The sequence below is a fragment of the Trichoplax adhaerens genome, genomic scaffold (assembly GCF_000150275.1).
Source record: "Trichoplax adhaerens TRIADscaffold_2 genomic scaffold, whole genome shotgun sequence".
Lineage (NCBI taxonomy): Eukaryota > Metazoa > Placozoa > Uniplacotomia > Trichoplacea > Trichoplacidae > Trichoplax > Trichoplax adhaerens.
This window is the reverse complement of record NW_002060944.1, coordinates 858242-871013: the sequence shown is the minus strand read 5'-3', so window position 1 is coordinate 871013 and position 12772 is coordinate 858242. Positions and strand designations below refer to the sequence as shown.

At 31.5% G+C, this 12772-nt stretch overlaps 2 protein-coding genes across 2 annotated transcripts; both read right to left on the bottom strand.

Annotated features, from left to right (window-relative positions):
- Positions 1-975: 975 nt before the first annotated feature.
- Positions 976-1923, bottom strand: TRIADDRAFT_20567 (uncharacterized protein; the record flags this gene model as incomplete). The annotated part of the gene is made up of 1 exon (XM_002109138.1): positions 976-1923. One exon carries the CDS (start codon positions 1921-1923, stop codon positions 976-978), a length of 948 nt encoding a protein of 315 aa, XP_002109174.1.
- A 5669-nt stretch (positions 1924-7592) lies between these two features.
- Positions 7593-12463, bottom strand: TRIADDRAFT_52940 (uncharacterized protein; the record flags this gene model as incomplete). Its single annotated transcript, XM_002109137.1, has 22 exons — positions 7593-7757; positions 7840-7924; positions 8035-8187; positions 8299-8342; positions 8416-8480; positions 8579-8633; positions 8761-8833; positions 8923-8967; positions 9149-9218; positions 9318-9339; positions 9428-9547; positions 9649-9698; positions 9812-9950; positions 10063-10140; positions 10232-10330; positions 10431-10500; positions 10635-10689; positions 10840-10890; positions 10982-11114; positions 11226-11315; positions 11510-11566; positions 12350-12463. 22 exons carry the CDS (start codon positions 12461-12463, stop codon positions 7593-7595), a joined length of 1833 nt encoding a protein of 610 aa, XP_002109173.1.
- Between the last annotated feature and the right edge of the window lie 309 nt (positions 12464-12772).

Below are 12772 nucleotides of genomic sequence, written 5' to 3'. Positions count from 1 at the left end.
ATAGGAATAAAATATTCCAATTAAAATATTTAAAAAATTTTCAACTTTTATAATGACGGCAGCGCACTATTGGCCAAGAAATAATATAGTAAGCGATATCACATCGCTCATTAGAATGTTTACTATAATTAAAAGAGAATTATTAAGGCAGCCGCCATTCAATGACTTCTCTTTGCAGACGTTTCTATCGATTTTAACAAATAATCTTAGATGGGATCGATTTTGTTGAATTCATTATTGACCATATAGAAAGTTACTCAAGTGACTATTTGTTGTCTACATATAAATATTATTGTCTTGATGAATGATTTTCGAAAGCAAATTGTTTCGATTGTGTGATTTTGAGTGTTCTAATTAGTGGCAATCCTACAAAAATGCATGGCTATCCTACTGCTTAACTTATGTGTACTTAAATGGGCTATACGAGAAAAATATCTGTCATATATATATATATACTGTAATATAATTCATTTTGACTAGTTTATTGACTACATCGATGATATCGATAGGAAAGTGCCTGAGCATTTCAATGAATTTGATTTGTTAGTTGTGATTACAATTGGATGCCTTATTGTATTTTCAACCTTATTGCGAGATAGAGCTACTCAAGGAAAACCATGCCAAGTTGTGTACGCTAAGACTTCATTTTCTTATTTCTTATTAAGAATCGATTAACAAACTAAACTTAAACTTAATTCTATCTATTTCGTTCAAATCGTTGTACCGGATGAAAATAGACTGCTCAGTTACTGGTAAGGATTTACATTGAGTATTTTAGGACGTTAGGGTTAGTCATGCGCTTATTAATCTATGCTATATTAAAAATTATAGTGGAAATGTTAAAAATAATTTGATCATGTGCATTTATATCATGACTAGTTTGCTATCGATATTGAACGATTAAATTACCGTACAAGAGGACAAGAGGATAGTATTAATCACTTGCAATAGGGGTAAAGTCATCGTTATTCTATTCTATTCAGACTTACCGCAGTCTTGCAATGTTGAGGTGTTGGCCTCGCTTTCAAGTAGTCGATATTGGTCAAGCATTCGTTTATCTTTGACGACTAGAGGATGATTTTCTCCGTAGAGGTAGCATAAACTATCGAATGATTTTTGACAGAATTCGATAGCTTGAATGTAGTTAGACTGCTTAAGATAGATTCTTGCCATATCTCGGTAGGATTTCGCAGTACTCGGATGGTTATTACCAGTTGTTGCTAGCCAAATCTCGAGTGATTTCTTATGCATGGATACAGCGTCGTCATACTTGCCTTGATTATCATAAACACCCCCAATGTTGTTATATAACGTAGCAGCGTCCGGATGATTGTCACCAACTTGTTCTTGTATAATCTTAAGCGATTCTTCATACTTTAATAGAGCGTCATCATACTTGCGTTGATCATTATAGACAAGCGCAATTTCGTTATATAACGTTGCAATCTTCAGATAATTTTTATCCGATTGTGCTAGTCTAATCTCGAGTGATTCGTTATACTTTGCTAGAGCGTCATTATACTTGCCTTGGTTATAATAGACACTACCTATGTTCTTATGTAATGTAGCAACACCTGGATCATTCTCGCCTTTAATTCTCGATCGCATCTTCACTGATTTTTCATACATTTTTAAAGCCTCATCGTACTTGCCTTGATTAGTGTACACAGCGCCAATGTAATTGTAGGAGTCACTAACATCGATATTTTCACTTCCTAACGATTTCAATTTCAAATCAAGAGAATCTTTAAAACCTGTCAAGGCGCCTTCACGATCGCCTTCAAGTCGTTTAATGTTACTCCGCCTATCCAAGCATATTGCAGTCTTTGCTTCGTCTTGTAGTTGTTTAGCTAATTTCTCTGCTTCACTAACACATTTTTGGGCTTCTAAATATTCATGTTCTTCTCTATAACAATCAGCCATTTCCAGATAAACATGATATTTAAGTTGATGAACATCATCGTTACCTTGGGGTATCAATTCTATTTGAGCAATCACTTTTTTATACCAACAAAGCGCTGACTTGTAACAGCGATGATTTTGATATTTTCGACCCTGTTTGTGAAGAGTTTCGACTTCATCAGGAATAGTCTTAGTAGACTGATTATCCATATTTTCAATTTTGAAGAAGAACCAAGAGATAGGATGGAATAAAATAGATTTGTATGCTCTTCTCAATGTATTTGCCAAATTTGGATAACTATACGAATGACCGTTGCAATAGATCAGCGAAAACCTGTAGAATAGCTGTCTTTAACGTTCAATCGATATTTCAAAGTCTACTTCAGTTAAGAATGCTGTTAAATGGATAAAATTTGATACGTCCTTAATCAAATGACGATCATCAATTATTTTTCTATATCATTGTAGTGCAGCCCCAAATATAGCTAGGATCATGATTGTAAGACTGTACGAGAGCAGTAGTACTCGTTTGCTGGATAGTATGATTTTGAAGATATTTATTTGTAGCAGAGGTTTACACGTGTATTGCCCTTATACTAACTCATTAATTAGCATAACACTAGCAGAAGTCAACGCAACGTCAAGTATAAATCAATGCAAAAAATGCACAAAATACAAGCATAACTTGAATAATATAATAAACTTGTTAAACAAACTATAGGTAGGCATTAATCAGCATAGTCAATACATATAGCTTGGATCATGATTGTAAGACTGTACGAGAGCAGTAGTACTCGTTTGCTGGATTGTATGATTTTGAAGATATCTATTTGTAGAAGAGGTTTACATACGTATTGTCTTGATATTATTGAGATGTTACATTAAGATTTCATGATAGTAATAGATAGCGCTAATTATGTTAGTGCTGTGGGAGTTGCGTTGTAGCGCTTTAATTAAGCGCCTATAATGAATATTTCGCGCGATAATAAACTGTTATCTTGCGACTTAATTGTCAAGATATGATTGCATTGTGTAAAATTCATTCTATAACAAAGGGCATATAAACCGCGAGCTTTTACTGTTAAAGATAGTCCGGAGATAGTCTTGGTAGTTATGAGACGAACCTGATCTTATGTAATAAAGTGAACTTTGCAAGAAGCTGTAGTTCGTGTTGTATTTTTGAGAAGACACTTTATCATAATCATTATAATATCAGCGTTCACTCAGTATCCATAACGAATGAAATACTGCCAAATACACTAGCACCATTATCGCCTTTTTTCTATTAACGTATTTGATAGTAATTATCCATATCAGTAATTGTTATCATTAACTCATTAATTAGCATAACACTAGCAGAAGTCAATGCGACGTCAAGCATAAATCAATGCACAAAAACTGCCCACAATACAAGCATAACTTGAATAATGTGAAAATATTGTATACACATATACATATTAGTAATATAATGAAATGGTTAAATAAACTATAGATAGGCATTAATCTACATAGATCTTTAATTAAATTGCCCGTAACTACCCATAGCGCGTAACCATGTACCATAATGAATTTCGTTATAATTTCTATATTAATTAATTAGGGTTCATGTTTGGAAATTAATTGTACTATAAAGGGATAAACTAACGTAATGGAATGTAGAATTTTAACGATTAACTGCTACTTTGATTTAGATTTCATTTAATAACAGTCGTTTGTTATGATGGCAACGGGTGGCTTTTTAAGCAAGTAATATCACTTGTTGATTATTAGGTATTAAAACTACTGGATATACATTCATAGTATACTAGTGATTTCGATAACAGTACTTATTCTCTATTAAATAAAATACGACATTCAATTACCCGTTGATATAGTGCTAAATCAAATAATTATACCTTACTTGCATTATTATGGCAAGCACATTTTTTATTTACTTCATGATATTTATATGGCAACGTAGCTATCTCTTACGTTCTACATTTCAGCCATATCTATTGAAAACTTGATATACAGGTGCACATACCTTTGCAGTAAACAAATATTAGATACCCACAGCAACATGCCAACATCGTTGTAATCCATTTAATTTTACTCAACGTATTTATTTGTTCATCTTGTGTTTTCATGAAACATCCAATCGCGAGCTGACCTCCATTTAAACTATTTTCAAATTATGCTTTAAAATTGTAGTGTCTTAGATACGTAACATGTAACTAGTACTGTAATTTGTACGATGTTGGTAATATGTTATATGTTATAGAATATAGTAATACATACAGTATACAGTATAACTTAGTATTGCAAACACAACCCTATGCATTGGTATAAATACTCGATCCTAAGAATATTATTCAATTCACTTTACGTCGCTTTACTTTACGTCATGTCTTGATATTAACTCTTACACGTTAGTCAAGCTTGTAACAAACGTACTATCGCTTAAATAAAACTCCTTCAAAACACACACTCAATTACTATCTTCCTATCTATCTCCACGCTTCTCACTACTATTAACGTATCATGGCTACCGCAGATCCGCCTTCAGAGTTAGCCACAAACATATTTCACGATTAATGCACACATGTATATATAGTAGAATTATTAACGCATAGTTACTAAGTGGCTTCCAGTTCTAGTTACGAAGTCTGTAAATGACGCTGCAATCACAAAATTTTAAGTGCAGAAGAATCATATTTGAAGAAACAGTTCAAGTTAAATGACTTTGTAGGTCAATTGGTTGCATGTGAAATTGTTAACTTTTTTCTGTAAGCCGTAGGTAATATGCTATTTGAAAGATTGCTAGATTATCTCTTTGTAAATTTTGAATTAATTGCTGTTCGATTATTTTCTCTATTTTATTTGGTGTCAAAGTTACATTAAGTCGACCGGGATATAAAAAATTAACATATAGATGTAGTAAAAGGACTAAAAGTAGAGTCCTTTGTAGTTTTTAGTATGTAATTAGTATTATTTTACTATAGAAAATACCTACAAAGTGATAGTGTCTTTAAGTTTTACCCTGCCAAATCATCATGTCGCCATCTTTTCTTCTTCATTATTTTACAAGGTATTATATAGATTACTATAGAAGTAGCCCTATAGAGCAAATGCCTAATCTAAAGAAAGGGCGTTTGATCGTCTATTCAAATTGTAAAAGAATTTGACTTAGTAGCAAAACCCTATCCTTAGAGAAAGGGGATTTATAACATGACGATAAAGTACTGTTAATGTAGTCTATACTCGTACAGTTACAGTACAATCTGACGCTAAAACATCAACTGTCAATACTCGCGAATACTAAGCGATACTAATGTCAGAAAAGTAGTCTTAGTAGTCATATAAATTTTTTTGATAAGCGATTACTGTGATCTTCATAAAAAGCGAATTTTTCCGGATTTGTGTCCGATATAGTTTTCGGATTCTGGGACCGGTCGGGTTTGTGTCCGATATAATTTTCCTGCTTTGGAACCGGTCGGGTTTATTTTTAATTTATGTCTGAATTATAATTTTTCTGTTTTAATTTTTGGATTTTTGTTTGTGAAAAATATCGTAAGAGTTGATTTTTGAGATTTGGACTTTTTGTTATGAATTTGAAACTTTGGAATTTTATGACGTGACTTGAAGTCACATTAGGAGATTTAGTGAGGAAAGTAGAAAATAAGATGGAAATTGGCAGAGGTTGTGTTGATTATTAGGTAGTTAGAATGTTGTTTTTATGACTAAATCTTGATGTTTAAAGGTTGATTTTTAGACTTTTATAGTGTATTAATGATAGAAATTATGTTAGAAATGAAGTTTGATGTATTTTTATAGTTAGCTTGTTAGTTTTATAGTGTTTTGTAAGGGAATCGTAGGGTAAATTGTGTCTGAACTTTGAATGATTTTTGTTTTCTTAAATGGTGCAAAATAGTTTTCTAAAACGGATCTTAAGAGCGATTGGTTAGCAAATGTTTAGTTTTAAATACCTCAGACGGCTCTATGAAGCCTATAAATGATAGTGCAATTAGAAAATTTAGAGGGAGAGTAGAAGAAGATTTTATTCGAAGAACTTGTTGAATTTAAAAAGGCCTTCGGGGTCGAATTGTCGTAAGTTAAAACGTTCTTCTTTTTGAAAGGTTGTTTGGTCGTTGACAGTTTTTTTTTTGTCTGTTATTTATTTTAATAATACTTAAAGCTAAGTATTTGTAAGGTTGTTCGGTTTATACTTCTGTCCATTTTTGCTTTGAAATAAATTGTTGTTCGGTTATTTCCCCAAATTTTATTTGGTGTCAAAGTATTAGCGTTAAGTCGACCGGAGTGCAACGAAAGTAGAATGAAAGTTTGTTAAAGTTTTGTAGCTTGATCTCTACACTTTTCATTTCATTACATAGAAATATTATAATGCCGAAATAATAACGGATACTAGACCTTCTCTATTATTAATTATGTGGCTTTTTGCAATAACATTTTCTGTATTTCTATTACATACAGAAGCTAATAACTATTTCATAGTTTATCTACATTAATCTAATTTACTGCGATATTGCATAGCTAAAACTGATACTAGATATGTATACGAGTAAATATTTCTTACTTAATTCATAATATCTCTAAAATATTCACCTTCCGTCAAACTCATACCGTAATCTTCAGTCAAATAGTAGTTATCGAAAATAAATATAATTTTGTAGACGATGGCTAATATTCTATTCTCTCCTATCGTACGGAGAATAAATGGGATGAAGTTGGATATGGTGCAATACGCCATGCACTGCGTATAGGTAGTAAAATAATAAAATGGTTGGCAATTGTTGAACGTTGTACTCGTTACATCAAAAATTTCGCGCAAATTGAATACTTCTTAAAACACAGATACGAGTTTGTTTAATTATTATCCTTGTATCACCTAGTGATTCAACACCAATTGTATTATACAATGTATCATACAACTCACGTTAATAACAACTAAGAATAATTGTTTTCCTAATTTATTTTTATCGTATTCGTTGTTGATCTTTTCTTACTTTTCTATAGTAATTGTATTAACTTCGCTTACTTTACATTCTTTGTACTGATTTACCCTACGACCATTTACCGAAGTATGAATTTAGTCATTCGTCTTAAACCAGTGAAATAAATACCTGCTTATTTCTATTCTAAACTTGGGCTAAATTTATTTTTGACATACTGATAGACAATTGCTAAACTACTTTACTGTTCATTTTGTGTTATAAATCTTATATTATCTGTTTACGAGCAATCATATGTACATCAAAACAGATTCGATGTATAATGTATAATCTTGAATTAATTATATCCGTATAAAAACTTAAAACCCATTCTATTGTATCTGTAAAGATGATAATTTTTATTTTTAAAATAATATGATATTTATAAGAATTTACGCTACTAAAAATCATCATAATTCGATTATTACATTCTTTCTTCATATATAAACTAACTATATTAAAATTTGATAAACAATTTAGTTGCATGCATTTTGATTGATTTAAATTCTACGTTTGCCTTATACTGTACACTTTAATATCCTAACAATTGAAAATACTAATTGAATATTATATACATGTGCAGAAAATATATGTGCCGAGTGTACATAGATCATCATATTATAATGTATCTATCTGATAAGGTCCACAAAATGCCAAAATATTAGAATTGACTATTTCTTTCAAAGGAGTAAATTTACATTATTAAAACTTATCATCGTTCATTGAATTTGAATGGCTCCTTGCTCTATAGTAATTCTGCATCATTGCCCTTGCAGGAGAAATACCAAATCCTGGAGAGAAACTATTCATACAGTCGTATGGAGACAATGCATCAGAAGATAGATAATCGTCATCGTCCTCATTCTCCTATCGTGCAATATATATAAAAAATTAAGACCTGTCTAAATTAGTATTTAGCAACGACTAGCCGCAAAATATCAAAATCGACCTCTTGTTGATTTTTTGTACAGGCAGCATTAGAGTTTAGGTTATCATCCCAGCTTTGATATAGAGGTTCGATCGTTTTAGCCGACCTATACAGGATTAGGATATTTGCTATATTATATTTAATTCTACATTCTACGATTACGATTAAAACATGAACATACAACTAATTACGTTATCAGCAAATACATTATCATACCGCGATAGGAGGTAAGGATCAAAAGGGAAAAATGTATCTAATTGATTGTTGATATCACGCGTAAGCTGTTTATCTCCACCGAATAAAGCGGTAGGCAGCTGCTCTCTTTTATTGCTCTCAATAATTGTATAGCAATAAACTAATTCATGTTCACTAACATTATAATTATTCAATCAAACATTAATCCATAATTTTAGTCAAAACATACAGTAGCAGTTATGTGAAGGAATAAACATGCATAATAAGCCAATTAAATAATCTTACCTTGTAATTGCTGCAAAAAATTTGACTAGGATCGGCATACAAAACTATACAAATATCGGATGGTTAAAATTTTAATTATGCTAAAATCAAACTGCAGATTAAGCAGTAAAGACTTACTCGTAATGGGTTTAATTTTGACGTAACAATTCTTTGGAGACCACCACGATTGAGTAATTTTTTACCTTCACAATGTACAAGCACATTTTAGGAACATTGAAGTCGAACAAAGACTGACAATTTCATCTAAGCATATCTATATTGATAAAGTAATACCACTGACCTTCTTCATCTGCCATCAGGTTTTCATGCTTGAAAACAATCATGTAAAACAAACACTAGATATAGAGACACGGGTATAATAATGCATAGCAATTAGGTATTAATCTAATTTCAGTTTTATTCATGTTGATAAATTTACACTTTATAATATCTTATAAAATTAAATCTTATTTTAGAATGTACTTGGCAGGCAGAATAGAAAAGGCAGTGTGTGTCAATATCGGCAGTGGTGCAATTTCCATGTTCATCAAGATATCTACAACATTAAATATTGAATAGTAATATGCTGTATCCTTCCTAATAACGCTATCAAAGGTCTAAATCAAGATACACAATATAAATTACCTATGAATCCAGGTACAAAATATTTCTATGCATGTATTGATAATTCTAATATATGAAAGATTAATGTCATTGATTAATACGATTACCTATCATTGACGAAATGTTTATAACTATCAATGTCGTGTAACATTATCAATAAAATGCGGGATGTAATACTTTAACTATAAATTAGTCTAATTCCAAATTTGTTGACAAAGATTTTTTACATTAACATCAATAATCTGACCTTAATGGCACAAATTTTGCTCTAGCAACGAAACTTGCGATGTAGGCCACAGAAGTTTGACGTAAAACAGCTGTAAATAAATATTTGCCATATTATGACACGGTAGTTATAATTATATGGTTAAAACCTATTTTATTAGTAAATTCAACGACTTAAATTGCCCACCAACCGGGTACATTTGTGTCTTCGAACTAAATTATAAAGATAGTTTAAGCGTTAGCTGGTGAATATTAAAGTTAAGCGAGGCTCCTGTGTGACATCGTATTATAATAAAAATACCTTATTCCAGCACAAATGAAGCATCTGTTTTACAAATTCTTCGTCATAGCTACATGTCACGAATAAATAGAATTGGATGTGGCAAATGTCATGCGTTGGCAAAATAATGGTATCGAAAGCCTGTTTCCAACCGAATAATAAGATTAATATTAGTCTAGCGTATATTATAATGAAAATTATTATAGAAATTGTAATAGCAGCATCTTGTAAGCATAACTAACTGTCAATAAATCCGTAAATAGTAGTGATGCGGCAGATTGATCAAACTTGCCTAAAGATTAGAAATGGATAACATTTCATAGTATCTTTATAACTAATTTTTTTAATTGATTGATTTATAATTTACGTCAGAAGTAAAAAATCTGTTCGAACTTTTCATCTTACCTTGTTGATAGCATATAATACTAATGTAAGATAAGAAGATCGACATTGACAGGTCCAATTTATCAGCTAAATTAGCAATTTGTTGAAGATCTCTAGGTAGTACAGCTAATTTATCAGCAGAATTACTATCATTCATCTCCTAAACGGCAATCACATGAAGTAATTTATACCAATCATTGCAAATAAAGGAATTATTAATACGAAAATAAAATTTATGAAAATATATATAAATACTTCAAATTAAATCTTACCAAGTCAACATCGAACTGCATTTCGTCATCAGCAAATATTTGGTTGATTTTGTTTATCGAGTCTCGCGATACCTCCACCTTCAGTCAAATGGGTCATTCTTAGTCGATTACAATTTAAAGGTTGATGATGCACTTTTTAAACTCAATTCATAATGTTATCAAGTCTTACATCAACTTTGACTAGTTTGTGGACAGTTAACTCTAGAATTTGTGAGCGCAATCCAGGTGCGTAAACAGTCAAACGCAATAAATTACTAACATAATAAACCTTGAATATGAGTCGGGAAAAAGAAAAAGATGGATATTGATTATCCCTAGTCTATCTAATCCAATAATTAAGCAAATGATATTGAATCTTATAGAATTACATATTGATCTAATGGCTTATATTCCGATGGAAAATAATGTGTTAAAATAGGTATTAATCTTGTTTGGGACCTATGGAAGAACATTACTAAGTAATTATCATGCCTTTGAAAGTATAAGAATAAGAATGCAATAATAGCTCGCACTTCATCTCATAAACTATCAGCCCTGTATTCTATTCTCATAATGAATGATGTAATACGTACGATGGGACTAAATGTAGAACAGTTTGCATTGCGCGATGAACTTGCTTGTTCCCAACTATTAACGAAGGAAAGAAAAGAACAAATTATAGTATCATAGAAACCTAATAGCAAATTGGAATACTAAGACACCGATACAGTAGTAATAAAACATTAATACGTTAATTGTAAAACAATAAAGAGCTTATGAGGGCATAATTCTACTCACAAATGTCAAAACTTTGATTTTCTCCAACGGTAAGTTCGCGAGAATCATTGCCTATGAATGATTGAAAGAATATCCAAAATTAATTTACGCTGTAACTTTGATATATGTTCCTACGAGGAAGAAATATCATTGCTTTACTAACTTGACATAAAGTGATTAATTAGCATTCTCAGGCACGGATCAAGGTAGAACGAAGTATGCACCGTAACTAGATCTGCCAGCCATCCAATATAAAGATCTAATAGTGATTCTTCACGATCGATCCATTTTATTTTCTAATGTAATTGTAATATTTTAAGGTATAATTGGATATTATATTGAACGAGTATTGCATGTATTGCAAGTGAATCTTTGTAAGAGATCTTATCCATAAGACCTGGACTCACCAAAGTTGCATTGACAAGTGATTCACATTTATGGTTAATATCTGTTGTACAATATCTCAGACTTTTTAACCATCGGTAAAAGATTTGAGCCTATCATGCAATTGAAAGAATTTTTATCATTTATGTTTTGATGGAATTAAAAGAATAACATTCTATTGACATCAAGTGTCCAATATGATGAGATACTGTAAAATTTCGTTATCTTTATCAAGTAAATTGTAACAGTTATTACTGAACATGCTATTTATTTAGAGCTAACTATTCTCTCTTTCATTATAACTCACGTCCATATTGTCTTGCGATAGCTGATGTACGATCCAGTCATAGTCTTTTTGCAATCCCTATAATATATTTTGTTATAATTAGAATGTATAATCACAATTGAGTTATCCAGCTCAGTGTTGACTGTACCAAACAATATTATTTTTATTACGATGTATGTTCATTCGTAATCTATTCGTTTGATTGCATTCTGATAAACTGATTCAACACCTTGATGAACATACAATAGATTTATGCATCAACTATAAACTTGTTTCACTTTACGTGGCGTGTTTTTAGCCAGATTATACCATCTACTTGATTTCCAGTTTACTATTCATGGTTAGAAGTTAGTAGAGTTTTGGCAGCAAAATTACACGATTTATAGTACTTTGTGATCCTGTCAAGTGGCTATCTTGCCATGTTTTATGTTGTCTACGTTAACTGAACATTGATCAATTCTAATTATTGTACTAGATATCTAAGTTGTCTATTTCAAAGTCTAATAGTCTACGTAGAATTTTGTATATGATTGTTATAACAGTATGTTCATGATATTCTGAAGTAATAAAATAGGAGAAATCGTGTTTCTGTAGACGATCTAAAATAGCAGCACCAGTAACTGAATTAATTACGAGAAAATCGCATCATGCTGCAGTCATGGTTTATACACCCATAGATGATGATCACTAATAATGTTACTTTCTCGTTGCAAGTAAAATATTTCACTATCGCTGACTTGTACGATACAGTAATATTGCAAAGTATTTACTGTATTCGGTAATTTCATGATCAACCAGTTTTTGAATATTACTACGAGATGAATGAAGGCCGATTGAATAGATGCCTAGAACTACCATTACCTTTTTCTTATTTTCCAATGCTTTATGTATCACCGTAGCCATAATCATAGCCCCTTGGCCTGAATCTGAATATTCCTCATCTCCACTCATATCTGACGCTTCTACTTCGTCCATAGCTTTGAATAAACTAGTCTAGAATTAGATATACAGGTAGATTACATTGAAAATTAGCCTTTAGCAGTGGATCGCAATGTTGTCATGATAGCCTACCATGCGAGCATCGTATTCAATCGATGCACACAACGAGGATGTGCAAGAATCTTACAACAACTTGAACAGATCAATGGATACAAATACTACACTATAACAGTATCGAGTTAGAGAAGAGAGCAGTCTACCTCCTTTTTCCTAGTTGTTTCAAGGCAATAATCGCACTACTATCCTACAATTTCTAAGGATCGAATATGATTCCAAAAGTCTGCA